At 40.9% G+C, this 19,634-nt stretch overlaps 1 protein-coding gene across 1 annotated transcript in view; it reads right to left on the reverse strand.

Annotated features, from left to right (window-relative positions):
- Positions 1-13,196: 13,196 nt before the first annotated feature.
- The window catches only part of SAMD12 (sterile alpha motif domain containing 12), a gene marked incomplete at its 3' end in the record, with an annotated part of 243,925 nt that continues 237,487 nt past the window's right edge, over positions 13,197-19,634 (reverse strand). Inside the window, exon 4 of the mRNA XM_081258420.1 lies at positions 13,197-13,405. Within this exon, the coding sequence (XP_081114546.1) occupies positions 13,197-13,405 (209 nt within the window). The remainder of the gene's footprint in view (positions 13,406-19,634) is intronic.

Here is a 19,634-nt window from a genome sequence, read left to right on the forward strand (position 1 = left end):
GGAGGTCTGGCCCCCTGTTTTTCCTTCTCCAGTGCATCTTCTCTTCTTTTGATATAAAAATCTGATCAGGATAGTGTCTGGTCCCAAACTCTTCAGTATCTCCCCACTGTCTTTAAATCCCTTAAGGAGAGCAACCAAACAAGGCATTCATATCACCACTGGGTCCCCTTCCAGCCTCACTTCCTGCTGGCTTGCTTCCCTTCTTACTCACTCCCCACCCTCTAATCATACCAGCCGTCCTCGTGTTCCTGGAACGCACCAAGCTTCCTTCTCAACCTTGACCTGAGAACAGGCTGTTCCCTCCCACCGGGACATCTTCCCAAGCCCCACTTGCCCTAGTTAATGCCTCTTCCTCTTTTGGATCTCAGCTTCCTGAGGGAGGTTTTCCTGATCCCTCAGAGTCAGGGAATTCCCTCTGCTTACTCACACCCCAAAGTGTAATTAACATCCCCTTTCACATCACTCATCATGTTACTATGATTCTTTCTTTGATGAGTGCCTGCCCCATTAAAACACAAAATCCATGTATGTGAAAACCAGGTCTGTCTTGCTTACTGAATTTCACAAACATCCGGTAAAGATGGACACATGGCAGGCACTCGGTAGTAAATCTATGATTTGTTAGTAAATATACTTTAATGGCCTGGTATACCTCTCCAAAGCTTTTATCATCTTGGCAATTTTATATCTGCTCTATGATTAAAGAGAAAATAAACACACCCTGCTAACTATAGCACCTAGCTTAGTTCGGAGGTCACTTACTCTTGGAAACTTTCCTGATACATTCCTTCTTTTCTTTTTTTTTTTTTTACCATCTTTACTGTAGTATAATTGCTTTACAATGTTGCGTTAGTTTGTGCTGTATAACAAAGTGAATCAGCTATACATGAAAGGATGCTCAACATCACTAATCATTAGAGAGATGCAACTCAAAACTACAATGAGGTATCACCTCACACCAGTCAGAATGGCCATCTACAAACAATAAATGCTGGAGAGGGTGTGGAGAAAAGGGAACCCTCTTGCACTGTTGGTGGGAATGTAAATTGATACAGCCACTATGGAGAACATTATGGAGGTCCCTTAAAAAAACATTCCTTCTAAATCAGGTGACCTTCCTACATGATTCTAGAATTCTACACTTAACCTGTTACTCCTCATGTCTCTTTCACTTGGCTTCAAAGTCAAGGAATGTCACATTCATCCCTGTATCCTTAACACATAGCATACACTGCTGGGTACCTGGTAAAATCTCAATAAACATTTTTTAGATGAATTACTGAATGATTATTGCTACTATAAAGGGATAAAGAAACAAAAAAGGGATATGAAGAATGGAGGGGTTATTTCAGAGATGAACTGAAGATTTTAATTCTTGGCTGGGCCATTCATAATACAGTGTATGTATGTGGTGCCTTCTAGAATTGGCATGTAGAAACTTGGATGCAAGGAGAACCTCGAACATCTACACTATGTAGAACTTTACTCCAGGCACCGAGAATTAGTGGCCCCAAAGAAAAAAGCCACATAGAAAGTAGATCATGTACAATCTTAAGGACAGAAATTCTAAAGCACATAGATGGCACATTTCTCTATTTCTTCTTAGAAAAGCCAAAACAGCTCACTGCATCCTTGAAAATGGCTTTGATTTTCTCTCATCAGGTCCACATGCCATTGTCTTACTACAACGGCCTTTCTAAAGGCCCATAGGAAATTTGAATACCATAGAGCCAAGATTTCAGGGTCTAAACATACCCCAAAGAAATGAACCAATGTCAGTTGTGGAAAACCCATATATCATCTTTCTTCAGTGCAATATCAGTCATTGAAAATTCTCCAAATCCATAGTCAAACCACAAGGTGACATACAATGCAATTTCATGGCCATCTTGAATTGTCCAAACAAGAAACATCAAATATATACATGTTTTTGGCTGTGCCACATGGCTTGTGGGATCTTAGTTCCTCAACCAGGGATTGAACCTAGGCCCTCGGCAGTGAAATTATGGAGTCCTAATCACTGGACCGCCAGGGAATTCCCTCAAATATATTTTAAATTTCATCTAGTACATTTAATGAAAAGACATCAATGGTAAAGAATTTCAAGGTTGGTGATTTCTGCAGAGGCAGACATGAAGCATTTGGAGTCTTTGTGGTGCCCTTACGGGAACTCTTCACCATGCAAAAGATGCATTAAAACATTGAGTTGTGAAGAAGTAATGACAAGGATAATTCCTGATAGAGCATGTCCAAATTAGAAAGATGTGTGAACACTTCTACCATACGCTAGTTAGAGGGACCATCGCAATACTCGGAATAAGCAGGTTGTTTCTCAGCCATGAAGACTGCAACAGATTAAAGGCAAGGGTTCACTTCAAGCCTCATTTCAAACAAAACACCTTCTTGAATGAACTGGACACAATGGACTCAAGAATGAAAATGAAATAGGAATGGATGCTAGCTAGGGTGTACCTGTCACAATGCTAACTCCTATTAATGAACTGATGTGTGAGCTTAATACTCCCCCAAAGAAGTCTGTGTTTACGAGCTTTATATTTAAAGACCTAAGTCTTTAAATATAAAGCTCATACCAAGGAGAATTTTTCTGAAGGCTCAAAGACCTGATAAAATTAGAAATATTCTTAGCCGCAAAATCTGTGTAATAGGGTGTGAAGACTTGGAAATGTATTGCGGGTAAAGCCCAAGAAGGTAGCAGGTTGAAGAAATGCTGTCTTGGAGGCAACTGGGAAAGGACATAATCAAATAACGCTGAGTGAAAAAGTGTCAGTGAAAGACCCCAGTGACAGAAGAATAATTTGCACACAATCCTATAAAATTATGAATCCAACGTCCTCACCCATCATGAGCCCCTGGGCAATTAACTGGGTTTCAGGAGAAAAGGTTCATTCTACAGTCACTTGGCCATGTCACTCAGGAGAACATTGAAGACTTCAAAATATTAGGCCAGGGCTTCCCTGGTGGCGCAGTGGTTGAGAGTCCGCCTGCCGATGCAGGGGACGCGGGTTCGTGCCCCGGTCCGGGAAGATCCCACATGCCGTGGAGTGGCTAGGCCCGTGAGCCATGGCCGCTGAGCCTGCTTGTCCAGAGCCTGTGCTCCACAAGGGGAGGGGCCACAACAGTGAGAGGCCCGCATACCGCAAAAAAAAAAAAAAAAAAAAAAAAAAAAAAAAAAATATATATATATTAGGCCAAATAACTCAAGGTAGGTGGGGTGGCTTATATATTTAAGAGCCCTTGCCAAAGGTTTACACATTTAAGAGCCACTGCCATTGTTTTTACTCGTCAATACAAAAAGATCACAAAGGAATAAAAGATACTTTTGGCAATTCTGCTCATGGATAATGCAAAATGGCTTTGTAGTCCCTCTCATTTATTACAAATCCATTTAAAAATTATACTGCATGCACTGTTTTGAGAAGATGACGTTGAAAATGAAATAGAGCTGGTAAATAAGAGAAAAGGGCAACAATTACATTTAAATCAGCAAAATACATTTAAACAGAGGATCCACTCTCTGTGGGACACTGTACTAGGAGGTAGGAGAGCACAGCAACATCAGAAGACGGCTGTGGTTGCCCATGATCTGCAGGGGAGACAAAGAGACTGCAGCCCCCATGCTCTTGGACAAGCTCCTCCTCCTGCCTCCTGCCAGCTCATGTCCATCTGTCAACACTTTTATCCCTCAAGATCTAGTTCATGAGCTACACCTTCGGCAAGTTTTCCTTCCGAGTCTCCCCCCATTCCCAGATGAGGTTAAGTTCCAGTTCTGTGCCACCACTCTACACCTAGGCATCTCTACCAGGGCATTGATATCCTATCCCTACTGCTAGATTGAGTGTTCCTTTTTATCCCTAGTACCTACCACAGAGCCTGTTGCTCACTGGATGGAAGAACAAATAGATACTCAACAGACATGGTGTAATGAAGAGACTATTAGTGTGAACAAAGTGCTTAGTGATGAAGAAGAGGGAATGATCGGTTCTGCTTGAGAGATAAGGTAAGGCTTCTCAGAAGAGGTCATATCTCACCACGGCTTGGTCCTTTCATGAGTTTTGTTATACCATACTCATAACAGCTCTGTGAAATAGATCCTATCCCCCTTTTTACAACTAAGGAATCTCCATCTCCGACAAGTAACTTGCCCAAAGTTAATACATCTACGAAATGCCTTAGAATGGATTCCTATGGAATGCTAAAGCATTTGGATCTTATTCCGTAGGCAACTGGGAGCCATCAAATGCTTTTAGGAGGGAAATAACATTGTCAGAAATATATTTAAATTAACTCTGGCCATAGAAGTGGGAAGTTAATTAAAGGAGACTGAATGGGGCAGAGCAGAGACTGGAGATCAAATAAGAACTAGTGGGTTATGCTAATGGCCTGGGAAGGAGCCAAAGAGGGATGATTGAACACAGTGGCAAGGATGGGGATGAGATGGGGAATGACTGGAAAGCCATTTTACAAGCAGAAGTCAGAGGGTTTGGTCACTGATTACACATGAGTAGGTGGGGAAAGGAGTGACTCTAAGCCTTCTTCATTTAGGTGATGGTGTGAGGAAGGCATTAATAACCTTGAGAAGTAACATAGGGAGAAGAATTGGCTGGGGAGATGGTGAGAAAGACGATGGGGTTGACTTTGGATATTTTTAATTTGAGATGTCCGTGGAATATTCAGAGGTTCGTATCTTTTAAGCTTCATAGATGTATTTGAAAGTAACTTTGAAGTAGGGGATGGTTAAAGCGATGGGAGTGGGGGAGACTCTTCAGAGAGCATGCAAAATAAGAAGAGCTGAGAGGACCCATCCCCAGGGGGCATCAACATCTGGGGAGTGGTAGAGGAAGGCGGCAAGCCACCTGCCCGAGGAGGAGCCACTAGAAACAGAAGGGGAGAACCAAGAGAGTCATTACCACGCTCATGGAAGAGACGAACACCAAGGAGGAAAAGCTTAAGGCTATCCAATGATGAAGCAGAAAAGCCAAGTATGAAGAGAACTGATATGTGAGCATCAGATTTGTAACACCAGTGGCACAGCTGCATAAAAGATGTGGAGGAGCCTGGAAATTAAATAGTGTAAATTTGAGAGATACTGGAAAGGGCCATCAGACATACCTCATGAACGCATAAGAGGGAATCTGACTGGCTCATGTTTTCTCTCCCAGGACCTGCAATTATTATTAGATTTTCTTCCTCAGAAGAGAGACAAAGGAAGCATTTCTCACTGACAATTGGGGAAAACCATATCCTACTGCCTGTACATTGATGCTAGAATTTTTAAATTGAATTAATGAGTGAACTGTAAACACACTTGACCTAAACTTACCTTGAGACAATTTATTAGTAACTCCCAGGAAAGCAGGGCCCTCTTAAAATAATGGTGGCTCTAAGAAGTGCTAGGTAGGACATCTGTAAAGATGCAGTGATTTTCAGAAAATCTCCAGTATTTTTATATGTATTAAAGCCAGTCTCTAATGCTGTTATTCTATTGTTATTATCCTAAGAATACTGGCCTGGCAGTTTCTTATGAAGTTTAATGTATACTTATGATTCATCCCAGCAATCCCACTTCTAGGTACTTAGCTAATGAATGAAAACTGATGTTTATACAAAACCTGTATGTGAATGCTTCTAGTAGTGTTATTAGTAGTTGCCAAAATTGGAAACAACCCAGATGTCCTTCAACTGGGGAATGGATAAACTGTGGTATATCAAACCAATTCAATACTAAACAGTAAGCAAGAATGAACAAGTGACACACACCCTCAGCTTTGTTAAGTCTCAATGCATCATAGCAAGTGAAAGCAGCCAGACTTCATGATTCCCTTTATATGACATTCTGGAAAAGGCAAAACTAAAGGAACAGAAAACATATCGGTGGCTTCCAGAGGCTGGAGGTAATGAGAGGGGTTGATAACAAAGGGGTACCAGGGAGAGTATTTTTTGGAGTTATGGAACTGTTATATCTTGACGGTGGTGGTGGTTATACAACTGTATGCATTTGTTAAAACTTGCAGAACTGTACACTAAAAATAGTGAATTTTACTGTATGTAAATTATACCTTAATAAAAACAATGAGAGAAAAGAATACCAGCCTGGGAATTAAGAGACTGGGACCTAGCTTCAGTTATGCCAATGACTAGCTGTGTAACCACAGACTATCCTCTAACCTTCTTTGGGTCTTGGTGCCCAAAACTGTAAAGTGAGATTGGAAACTTTCTCAAAGAGTCTATTGCTGTGTTCTACAAAGACTTCCTTCTTTAAGCAAGGTGGTGGACCAGATGGCCTGTTTCAATTCAGATGGCCTACTTCAGTTGCTGAAGTATCATTGTGAGGGTGACTGGACTAAAATACTCAATCTGTACACATGGTTCTGAAAAGCCTTCTTGGGTTAGAAAATAGTGTTTCTAATTTGTGTCGTGGAGCTTTGGAAAAGTCCATCTGGTCATGTAATTCTCAACTAAAATTTGATACATATATTTGGACAATGTGGAAACAGCCCTTTGGGAAACACTAATGTTTAATGAGCTATAACTGGCCTTGGTAAACAATCATACTCTTCTTTTTTTCATTTTGTAGGCACTAATTTAAAAAGGCCTTTGAAGATGGCAGCATTTACTATCTTCGTTTGCCTTACCCTCCAGTTGGAACACTGTTTTCTACTGCTTACATTTACCCAACCCTCAGAGTTACTATTACATTTTTACACTATCCATGCATTTGTAGCCAAGAGAGGCACTGAAAACGACACCCCAGGAGTGGTGCCATACTATAGTGTTCCTGGGGTGGAGGGAAGAGTATACAGCTCAAAAGGGAAGATACTAAGAATAAAACAATAATCTTGAGGATGATGACAAAAAGTTTACATTTTTTTTTTTTGTTGTTACGTGGGCCTCTCACTGTTGTGGCCTCTCCCCTTGCAGAGCACAGGCTCCGGACGCACAGGCTCAGCGGCCATGGCTCACGGGCCTAGCCGCTCTGCGGCATGTGGGATCTTCCCAGACCGGGGCACGAACCCGTGTCCCCTGCATCGGCAGGCGGACTCTCAACCACTGCGCCACCAGGGAAGCCCAAAAGTTTACAATTTTGACCCTGTGAAGCAAGGGTCCACAAACTATGGACTAGAAATTGTGTTTGTAAATAAAGTTTTATTGGTACACTACTATGCCAGTTCATTTAAGATTGTCTGTGGTTGTTCTCCCATGATGCGGTGGTTACAACAGACACTCTATGGCCTACAAAGACTAAAATACTTACTATCTAGCTTTTTATAGAATAAGTCTGCCAACCCACTTTCACAGAGTATGCCATGAACTATGCTATATAGTTTCCACATAAAATCTCGTGTAATCATCACATCATTGCTATGAAATAGGAATTGCTCATTTGACAGATCAGAGGTGATGAAGTGTAATGGATAAAAGTTTGCTGTGAAGTCAGACAGACCTGTACTATGCTTTTTTACTAGTTGTCTGATATTGGGTCTGTTAATTATAAATTCTCCATCCTCAGTTTCCCCCTATGTAAATTGAGGCTAACAACAGTATGGATTATGGTAGGGTAAATGTCAGGAGTTGATGTGACAATTAGTGCACTGCTTTGCATACAGTAAACATTTTATACTCATTAGCTATATGAGAAATAGCTTTCAGTATCCCTGGGTGTTTTTCTTCCTAGAAATATCCAGTATTAAAGAGGTAAGGATGCCCCACATACGCTTGATTATGGAGTAATTTGACAGACGCCAAAATAATTTGCACCACTTCTGTGTGTTCCATAAGGCACCTTTTCCCCCTGTCTCTCATGAACTAAGCAGAGGAAAGTAAAATAATGACGTTTCCAGCTCTGTACTGCATTTCCCAAAAGACAGCTGGAGGTACCCTGACACGGCTGAGTTTCCTGCAGGAATGTGCAAGCAAGTAAGACCACCAGATGGACATCCTGGCCACTCCACAGACAGGACACAGAAGACCAAAAGGCTGAATGAAGGAAGAACTACCTCAAAGGCACCAAAGGGAACGGCAGTAAAGCAGGGCTAAACACTGATGATGTTGCTTGCAAATGTCAGGTAGTTACAGGGCCACTGTGAATAAAGGCAGGGAAATCAGAGGCCAGCATTTTAGCTGAAGGATGGTTCTGGCTTTAGATAATGAGCTGTTTCAGGAATTTTTGTCATGATTCATTGACAGTGCCTATAAACGGATGTATTTACTATGAATCCACCATATACATTTTTTCAAACACCTTATAGTTTTTGTCTTTGGTCGGTATCCAGAAGGAGGAGAGCAAGAAAAAGGAGGGCAGAGACTTCACCTTCCCTGTGTTCAGATAACCCATAGGGGCTGGCTAGAGCTCTCCTAGTCCATTTGTGACTATCTTGACCGTATTACTGTCATTGGGCTCCTGGCAACTGAGTGACAATGACTGGTGTAGAATGAAAAGTTTAAGACAAGTTTTAAAACATCAATTAAAAGTTGGAAAATTAGCCTTAATTATCTATTAGCTTATTTCTTCTAGAAACGCAGTAGAATGAGCTTTCAGATGGGTGTATCTAATTTGGAGGTCTGATTACAAACTGAGGTAACTGATTTGATGTGTGTATAATTTCTACAACCAAAAGAATGTTGTTTCCTTGAGAGGCGATCTTCAGGGTTCATTTGTTTCATTTTGGAGTTGATTTCCAAGTTTGTGGTAGGTTCTTCTGAATGCCTCTAGTGGGGATAAATAAGACTTCATCCTTTGAGGATGGGGTTCCTCTTTGGAAATGGCAGCCTGATATTTAGCTTTAGATCTTGTAAATAAAGTGGGTAATCAAGCATGGAGAAACATGGTGGGTCCAAGATAAAGATTGGAAAAAACGAATAACCCAATTAAAAAATGAGTAAAGGATCTGAATAGATGTTTACCCACAGAAGATACAAAATGGTCAATAAGCACTTGAAAAGGTGTTAAACATCATTAGCCATCAGGGAAATGAAAATCAAAATCACAGCAACATACCACTTTACACATATTAGAATGGTTATAATAAAAAAGACAGACAATAACAAGTGTTGGCAAGGATGTGGAGAAATTGAGACCCTCATACACTGCTTGTGGGAATATAAAATGGTACAGCTGCCATGGAAAACTGTCTGGCAGCTCCTGTAACTTACACTGGGAGTTGCCATATGACTCAGTAATTCCATGCCCAGGTATATAACCAAGAGAAATGAAAACAGGTCCACAGAAAAACGTACATTCAAAATAGCATTATTAATAAAAACCAAGATTCAGAAACAATACAAATGTCCACCTGAAGAATGGATAAGTAAAATGTGGTACATTCATATGATGAAATACAATTTGGCAATAAAAAGAAATGAAATACTGACACATGCTTACAACATGAGTAAACCTTAGAACCAATATTCTAAGTGAAACTAGCCAATTGCAAAATACCACATATTGAATGATTCCATTCATAGGAAATGTCTAGAATAGGCGAATAGACAGAAAGTAGATTAGTGGTTTCTAAGGGCTGGTAGGTGGGGGGGGGCCTTGGGAGGAAATGGGGAATGACTGTTAAAGGGTACCGGGTTTCTTTTTGGGGGTGATGAAAATGTTTTAAAATTAATTGTGGTGACGGTTGCACAACTCTGTGACAATAGTAAAAATCACTGAATTTACACTTTGAGGAAACTGTATATTCTGTGAATTACTGCTCAATAAACGATATTATAAAAATAAAGCTTTCATATAAATTAATGAGGTTGATTTAATTTTGTGGCTTCTATTACTGATAGCTAACTATGTCCTGTACTTACTGTCACACTGCACTGAGTGATGTATATATTTGAGCTCATTTAACTCTTACAGCATCCCTATGAGGTGAGTAGATTTGCTGATCTCACTTTTCAGAGTACAGGAAACTGGAACACAGACAAATTAAGTAACTTCCCTGAAATAACACAGCAGTAAGTGTTGGGGCTGAGATTTAAAATTCAGGCCTGTCTGATGCTAAAATTCATTCTTTCTCCTTATTTCTTTTAAAACATTTTACTCTTTTAAATAGTTAACACACACATATTTCAAGACACAAAGTGACTTAAAAAGCATATGTCCTCTATCCATCTTCTTCTCAGTCCCATAGGTAGAGTTTGTATTAGCTTCTTGTGCATCAGCATTTTCTTATGTAAACAAAGCACATGCAGATATACATTACTATTTCTCCCTCTCTCATTCGCAAATGCAGTATACTCTCTACCTTGTTCTGTACCTTGTTTTTTCCACTTCACCTGGCACCTCAGAGATCTTTCCATATTACTATTCTTCATTCTTGCATTTATAACTTCCAAGTATACTCCAGTGCCTGGATGTACCATAACTCATTTAGCTGGTCTCCTAACGATGGACACTTAGGTTTTTCCTAAACTTTTGTGATTCAGTTAAAGCTCTGAAATTGCCTCCAAAAGTAAGAAGGAAACACATAAGAAATAAAATCATTTGTGAAATAAGTCCCTTTCCTCAAAAACTGGCTACTTTGAAGGCAACAACCCTCATTTAAATGTACTAGTTGGAAAATATTTCTTAAAAACAAATAAAATTTAATTGAATTACACCAGAGTCACAGTCCTATGTGAGCTGGGAAAGAAAATGTATCTCTAGAGACCGGAGAGGTGAGTTACACTCTTTAAGGGGAAAGCTCATGGATTTCTGAAAACTAAGTAACATTCTAAGACACTTGTTTTTACTTATTTAGCATATTATTTCCACTGATTAATATTTTCCAAAATGAGGAATCAAATATTCAATACCGAATCACATATCACCCCCTGGTACATTTCCATGTGATATGTATGTTAAGCCATTCAGTTCACTTGGGTGGAATGGAGTTACAATTCTTATAATAGCAAACCTAGACCCAAAATCTTTTAAGACCACTCCAGCTGTCTTCAGAACTTCTATTATCAGGCACAACAACGACTTGTCAATTTTTGTTTCACTTTTTTAAAAAAGAAACCAACACTTCAATAAGGCAATAGATTTTCAAAAGCTGTCTGACATGAAATGAGTTTGAACATTAACATGGAAAGGACAAGCAATAAAAAAAGGTAGTATGAGTGCAGACAAAATATCCAAGAGCTAGAGAATGTGATCTCTTCTAAAGGGAATGGAATGAAAGAGTTCTAAAGGCACAGCTTTTCAAAGCTAAAGAAAATGACAACAACTGAATTGAAAAGGCTGAACTTAGCATTATCTTCCCAAAACACAAACATATACTTAGCTTAATAGAGTTGAGTACTATCTCAGGAAAAATCTTATATATTATGAATCTAGGGCAATGAAAGCTGTAGAAAATGATTTTGCAAAGCAAACACACTGCAGGCTGACAGTAGCAGAGGGAAAAAAAAAAGTCCAAAGTGCACGGGATGAGTTCAGGTCTCATTCTATGTCTCACCACGGGAGGAAAACAAAAGAGCTGAGGAAACCCCAGACGTTAAATAGAACAGGTCAGAACGACGCTTGTGACTGAAGCTTAAAACATGTGAGTGCATTTTCTGATTATAACCGTAATATGGATTTATAGTAGAAGACTTGGAAAATTTAGAAAAATATAAAGAAAACAGTTAAAATCACCCACAATCTCACCACCCAAAGAGAACCATTATCAAAATACTGGCAAAACCATTTTCATCCCCTTTTCGGTGTGCATATAAAAATATGTTCTTCGTACAAAATTGGGCTCATATTATAAGTAACATTTTATACATGGCCTTTCCCCCCTACTTGCTATTACTTCTTGAGTACTTTCCCATGTTGTCATATATTCCTTGAAGATATAATTCCAATGACTATATTATATTGTATCTTCTGAATTCAAATAGAATTATCTGATTCTCTCCATACTGCTGAACATCTAGGCTGTTTCTAATTTTTCAGTTTTATAAATAGCACCACAATGGACATTCTTGTGATAAACCTTTGAATCTCTGTTTACTTCTTAAAAGAACTTAAAAGTATATCAGTACGTCAGATTCACATTTAAGTCACTCAGTGTACCTGTATCTGTAAATTTACATTGGAAGTCTCTGGAGACCAATGCAAACAGTGTCTATCAAATAAACAATATAGTTTCATATCACTCGAAGTCTATATTTATCCTTCTAGAACAGTCATCTTTCAGGCAGTACATTACTTCCTCCAGGCAAATAGACTATTAATTGGTTAATCTAAATGCAATAACATGAAATTTGGCTGATCCAGATTTCTCCAATATCAGTATGCATGCAATTAACAGTAGTCTGCAGATTGAAAAATAACCAAGGCTCTCAAAAATATATATTTTATCATCCTTTCATTTAAAATGGTGGACAATGGGCATTAAAATAAAACAAATAAAGGGTTATAGTTAATGGAGGTTGACAGCAACCAAATCTTACCTAGACACGTAACCTATAGTGTAACTTAAGGTTTTCTCCAAGATCCAGCTTTATTCTGTCACGTCCAGTTATAGGGCTTTTAAGTGATTTCAACATATTGAAATTATTAATGATTCTTGTTTAGAACTATATGGTTATAATAAATACTGCAGTTTTAAATTCCCTATAGTCTATTTAAAAAACTATTCTATTTTTAAGATGATAAATAGGGTTCTCAAAATTTCTAGAGCGTGTGTGTAAACATATATATATATATATATATATATACACACACACACACAGACAGACAGACATATACCTCTAAAATGTTTTTCTCTCAGTGAAAAGTGAAGTAAAGCAAAACACAACTAAAAAATTCCACTTATACCATGGCCATATGAACTATGGAATCACTCAAATTCCAAGGCCCCCTCAAAACCGGTAGTCAGACTAAAATAGCTGGGGCTGCACTGTACAGTTGTGAAGGCTGCACACTGTACAACTCTAGGTGGTGCCATCGTATACTGATCTATGTAACTGGTACTCTGGGGGTTGTGCAGTGCACAGCCTATATAGCTGTATGTGATGACCTTGAAATTAGCTCAGATAATTGTTTGCTTATCCATTACTTATCTGTACATCCTTCCCCCTAGTGAGCTAAGAAAAAGAAGTTTTAGGAGGGAAGTGGCCTTTAAATCTGTATACTTTTTTTTTAATGAAAGAAAATTCTGCAAAAAACCCAAAACAAAACAAGCCAGTTTTCCCCTAGCTCCCTTCTGTCACGACGGTAAGGGTTTCTTTCCTCCCATCTCCCCTTCCATCCACCCACTAGGCAGCAGCAGGATACCTTGTGTGAGTAACTGCAGGTTTCTGACTTCTTCTCGCACCTTCAGCTGGAGCACCTGTTGCAAGATGTGCTGCCGGAGGCTCTCCTGGGCAATCCCCATTCGCTCAAGCTTTTTGTCTGTAAGTCTCAGCAGGGCTCGCCCTGCAGGGTTTCAAGAAATAAGAGGAAAAGCAAATGAACAATGGCTGGAAAAGGATTTCCATCTTCCTCTGGGCTGATCCTGCCATAACAGAAGTTTCCATCTAAACACAGACACTTTAGAACAGAGGGTCCTCCATTATGCCTGCTGACTGGAATGGATAGGCAGGATGGAAAAAATCCACAACTTTCAAAAAAGAACTTCAATTTTTATCTAATATTGGCAATCCCCAACTGACTCACACATTGAGTTAAATAAATCAGCAACAATTTAACCTGGGTATTTGGGTCACAGATTGCATGTTTCCATAGAAACAATGCTCTCTGTTGGGTGATGGGTTCTGAGGCTCACCCATAAGAGCCCATGTCACTGATAAGCCAGCTGAAGACTTAGATGCTCTAACTGTGGTTATAGATAAACTCCAGCACAGTTTAACCACATTACAATAATGTTTCTGTGAAACATGCATTTGAAGGTCCAGTTTTTTTTTTTTTTTTTTTTTTTTTTTTTTTTTTTTGCGGTACGCGGGCCTCTCACTGTTGTGGCCTCTCCCATTGCGGAGCACAGGCTCCGGACGCGCAGGCTCAGCGGCCATGGCTCACGGTCCCAGCTGCTCCGCGGCATGTGGGATTTTCCCAGACCGGGGCACGAACCTGTGTCCCCTGCATCGGCAGGCGGACTCTCAACCACTGCGCCACCAGGGAAGCCCGAAGGTCCAGTTTTAATTGGCAGGCACCCACCTCCCCTGCTGCACCCCTGGTGCTAGGCTGGAGTTCCAACTTTGGCTGGTGGGAGCTACGCCTTAACCCAATCACTGGCTTAAGGCAAAAGTTCCAGCAGGGCTGAGCGTGGGCAAAAACAAGGAGCCTGGCAGCCTGGCAGCCTGGCATAGTTTCCTTTCAATCTCTTTCTTTTCCTGGGTGGTGGGGCGGTCTGCATGCTTCCCTTGCTACTGTGGTGTCCATCAAATTCCTGAATTCTCTCTACTCTGTGCTTGACCTGCACAATAAATAAAGAGAATAGCATGGCCCGGTACTCTCCCTCCAACACCCCCAGTCACCAGACCTGCAGGTCTTTTTTCATTCTAATTGATGACGAAAGACAGAGTCCACCAGTGATCAATGGTAAGTCTTAGGGTGTACTATGATATATGCTTCAGGAACTGAATTCTCTACCTCCTCAAAAAATAAACTCAACAGCCAGAAGGTGAGGTTAATGGGCATTTTAATCGAGGAACAGGGAAGCCTGTGTGGCCTCTGAGTAGAGACAGGTGAACAGGGAGAACCAGTTAAGAGCAACCCACGCTGTGCCTACTTCTCTTTTACCTCCCTTTAAGCTTTGCTAAATGCATCAGTCAGGATAAGTTAGGGTCCATGCTGCAGTAACAAGCAACTCCAAAATATCAGTGGCTACAACAAAATTTATTTCTTGCTTGTTCTACATGTCGACTGCAAGTCCATCCATTTTGAACATTGTTGATCATTGTACCAGAGGGAAAAGAGAGGTGCTGGAAGGTCTCCTAGTATCAGTGAAATGCTCAGCCTGGAGTCATTTATAAATTTTTGGCCAGAACTAATCACATGAACTTTCCCACCCGCCAAGGGTCCACACATGAACTCTGCTTCCATCACGTGCCAGGAAGGTGGTAGGGGGGAAGAGATATATTTGATGGGCAGCACTGATGAGAACCACACCAATATCGATTTGGCTCTGGACCGGTGCCTGGCAAGGAAGTGAGTGCAGGGAGTTGTGGAGGTGGGTGGTAGTCTGAAGCTTCAGTAAAATTTGCATGTGGAAGAGGTGGGGGAAGGGGAACCTGAGGTAGCTTGGCAACAGTGGGCAGATCATGATGGCCATGAGAAAGGAAGCATAGGACACACACAGACTCAGGTAGTTCTGACCGTCTTCTGCGATAGGCAGAATGATGCTCTTTCTGCCAAAGACGTTCACATCCTCATCTCAGGAACCTGTGAGTTTGTTACCTTATATGACAAAAGGGACACTGCTAATGTGATTTTCTTAAGGATCTTGAGATGGGCAAGTACTGGCATTACTCAGGTGGGTCCAATCTAATCACAAGGGTCCTTATAAGTTAAAGAGCAACCCAGGAGAGCCAAAGAGGGGAGAGATGTGTCAATGGAAGCAGACACTGGAGAGATGCAACCACAAACCAAGGAAGGCAGGCTTCTACAAGGTGGAAAAGACAAGGAAATGGATTCTCTCCCACACCCTCCAGAAGGAATGCAGCTCTACCTTGATTTTTACCCCATAGGACCCACTTTGGACTTCTGATCCCTAAAACTGTAAGATAATAAATTTGTGTTGTTTTAAGCCACGAAGTTTGTGGTAATTTGTTACAGCAGCAATTGGCCTTGCAACTGGAACTTAACATGTTTTTAAGAAGTCAACTGAGGGACTTCCCTGGTGATCCAGTGGTTAAGAATCCACCTTCCAATGCGGGGGATGTGGGTTCAATCCCTGGTCGGGGAACTAAGATCCCATATGCCGTGGGGCAACTAAGCTTGTGTGCTGCAACTACTGAGCCCATGCACCACAACTAGAGAGAAGCCCACGCGCAGCAATGAATGATGCCCCATCCACAACAAAGATCCTGTGTGCTGCAACTAAGACCTGATGCAGCAAAATAAACAAATAAATAAAAAAATAAAAAAAGAAAAAGAAAATAAATAAATCTATAGTCAACTGATGGCTTCAGATTTCCTTTGCTATCCCTTTCCTCATTTCTGGGCACTGGCATACTCAAAGGTGCAGAGCTAAGGAGTGGTGAGCCTGAGTCCCAGGCTTTCGGGACAGCCCTGCCTTCAAGTATTCTGCTGTCAGACCTTGATCCTGAAGTGATGTTCAGAAAACACTGAATGGGACTTGGGTATCATTTACGTGGATAATTGGTCTCCAAATAGCAGATATGTAGCTCTTTAGATAGGCCCTCAACTCAACAACAAATACTGCAAAAACCCATGAAATTCAGATTATCTAATTCTCTTCCTCCTCCCCTTTCTGGTCCTCACTATTTGGACTGTGGTTTTACAGACTGGGACATTCAGCAGCCAGAGTTGCTGAGGTGCTGGTAAGGTACTTGGGCGCTTTGGTCCCGAGAGGCTGGCTGGTCCATCATTAGTGCTCAGAGGGAGGGTTTTATTCCAGTGTACGTGGTTCAATTTTTTTGCAGACAAGGAAACAAAGATGTCCCCTTCCCCCAAGAACCTCCAGCTTCAACTGTTCCATCAATGCATCTGACTGATCAAAATGTGGATACATAAGCCCTATCAGAATTTTATCTCCTACTTGGGTTAATACCATCAGCTCTGAATGTACAAGTAACAAAACTCTACCAGTTAATAAAAGTTTGTGCATTTCCCACTGTGTGGTACAAACAATTGTACCTATCAACATTTCACCTCTTATAGGCTTGACTGTTCAAGTTGTTTCAGCCCTGAGACTAAAGATGTTCTTGCTGTTATTTTCATTATTTCCATTGATAGAAAGGAAAATTGAGAAAAGTTAAAGAATACTGAAAACATGAGAGCTTTTCCTAATTCTTACTACACCTTTAGGTGTGCTTTATCTTCAGCAGTAAGAAAATAGAAGTCTTAGGAGAAAGATTAAGGGAAATTATATAAGAGAGTTTCCTGATAAAACAACTTCTAGAAAAGATCGTCATCTGTACACCGAGGAATTTATGAACAAAATCTGATTTGCTGCCTTTCTTGGATGGTTTCTACAGAGCCATTTAAGTCTGTGGTTCTGAAAACTCTTCACAAACATTAGATCATTTACAGGAGGAAACGTCCTAGCAATCTCCTGACCCACCACCTCCTGCTGACCACAAAATAAAGAGTGTCCAAACAAGTGTGGGTCAGGGAGGTGATAAGCAGTCAATCATCAATTGCATCTTTTTTTTTTTTCAATTTATATTGTAACTTTTTGTTGCTTATCATAAAAATCCAACTGTTAATTCAACAAACACTTTTTGAGCACTATGTCTTGTCACTTTGTTATTCATGCTGGGGATAATGAGGAACAAGACAGGGTCCCTCCTGGAGCTTTCAGACTGATAAGGAAGGCAGTTAACGATCAATGTTTACAGGTATGTGATGGGTCAATCCTAAGAAAGGGCACATATGGGAGCCCAGAAGTGGGTGAGCTAAGCTAGTCTGGGTATCAAGGAGCTGTCAGGGAGTAAAGGATAATTAACCTGGGACTTAGGGAGTAAGTAGGAGTTAGACCAAGACTACAGGATAAAGCCAAGATTTTTTTTAAAGAGTCCAGTAACCATGTAGGTGGAGGAGGCTGCTATGGTAGGCAGAAAATAGAGGAGTGCTATTACGGCTTTTACATTCACATGTGTTAACCCTCCTCATCATCACAATAATAATAGTAAACATTGATCGGGCCGTTACTAAGTGTTAAACACTGTTCTAAGAGCTTTACATGGATTACCTCATTTTCAACAATTCTGTGAAGACACTTTTATTATCTATAATTGATTAATAGCTACTAAACATAGCTAAAGGTCACATACCTACTAAGCTGCAGATCTGGGAGACAAATATACATAGAAGCCATGCTCTTTAACCACCTCTCTAAACTGCTGCCCAGGAATCCTTCCCAGAGCCTGACATGCTCCCCAACCAGGCTTCTGCCGGTTCTCGTGTAGGGAGCATGAGGGCCAGAAAACGTCACTGTCTCTGAGGACTTAAAGGCAAGCAGTGCAAACACGGGCATAACTTCATGATGCACAAGGCTGTAATGGCCACCACCCTCCGGTCTTCCCACAGTGAAGAGTGACAGGAGACTGAGGGGTCTTTGAGAGGAGCTGTGAAACAAATTCACCCTTCCTTCATCACACGAGGTCTAGGTCTGTACCAGGGACTGAACACATTTCACGATGAAGAACCAGGAGGAGAAAGGTAACTTCCCTGCCAGTGGGACAAGTACAGATTCTTCCAGAGCCCACAGGAGGGGCACCTAACTTAGCTGAGGTCCTTGAATTAAAAAAACACAAGTAGGAGGGGAAGGGCTCTGGAGGCACAGGAAACAGCTTCGGCAGAGACGGAAATGACAATCAAATGGTCCACTTTAGGGAACTCTTAGAAGCTTGACATGGCTGGGCGTGGAGCACATCATACAAGTCTCACATGCCATTTTGGGATGCCTACCTTATAGGGTAGCCAGGTTTAGTCTTTTTTTCCTTTTTCTGCCCAACCTGAAGCAGCACATCTGAGACACAAGATGATGTTCACCGTCATAAAACACTCATTTGTAGATTATGAATGCCTCGGTTTTTGCCTACACTGCATCCCTGCCTATTTCTGGTAAAAGGAGCTATGTTTTGCCTTTGGCAGGGAGGGCTGCTCCTCCTCAACTGGTGGGGCTTTTACTACAGGACTTTTCATTTCTAAAGGACTACATAATTTTCTTATTATGTTTACCCTTTATTTTCTGATTCCCTCCCACTCCTCCCATCATGTAAGGGTGTTTCCAACCACCTAGCTAGAGCCTGACTCAAGGGAGGTACTGAACAAATTTCTTAATGCTGGGTGTGTGACCCAGACAGGGCAAATAAAATTTAGTAGAATTGCTATGGTTTCTAAGAGGGAAGTTCTCTTTCTTTCTTACTTAGATCATGTCCCAAGGGGCAATATAAGCTTAGACTGGCTATCAGTGGCTGTCTCTGCCACCATATGGAGAGAATTTGCTAGAGAATTAAGCCAACAGAGAAAGCAGAGCTGAGAAAGAGAAACGGGGGCGGTGAGAGGAGGGAGGGAGAGAGGGAGGTAAATAAGATAACATTATTTGATTTCCTAAAAACAGCCTTGCCTGAAGTCAGACACCCGTGGGTTTCTCATTTATATAAGTCAATATTGAGGGGGAGGGGGAGGGGTGGGGTGGGGAATGAGTTGAGCTCATTTGTACTACGTGTACTCAAGAGAATCTTGACTTACAGAGCCAAGCTTATCTGTAATTGTCAGTTGAGCTGCTGTCCTGTCCTGCTTATCATCATTTCAAGAAAGCCCATCAGGGTGTAGGCAAGTAAGAATAATGAGAACCCACGGTAGCTTACTTTCAAAAAGTTAATCATTGGCAAATTTTGGTATTTTAATTATTATACAATGTGGAATACACCTTAAGTCTAACTGCATACTTCTGTATGTTTTGATGCACCTGGGCCACCTCCTTATCCAATTACACCTGAGGTTACAAACTCAA

The sequence above is a fragment of the Mesoplodon bidens genome (genome assembly GCF_964165515.1).
Source record: "Mesoplodon bidens genome assembly, chromosome: 16".
Taxonomy (NCBI): Eukaryota; Metazoa; Chordata; class Mammalia; order Artiodactyla; family Ziphiidae; genus Mesoplodon; species Mesoplodon bidens.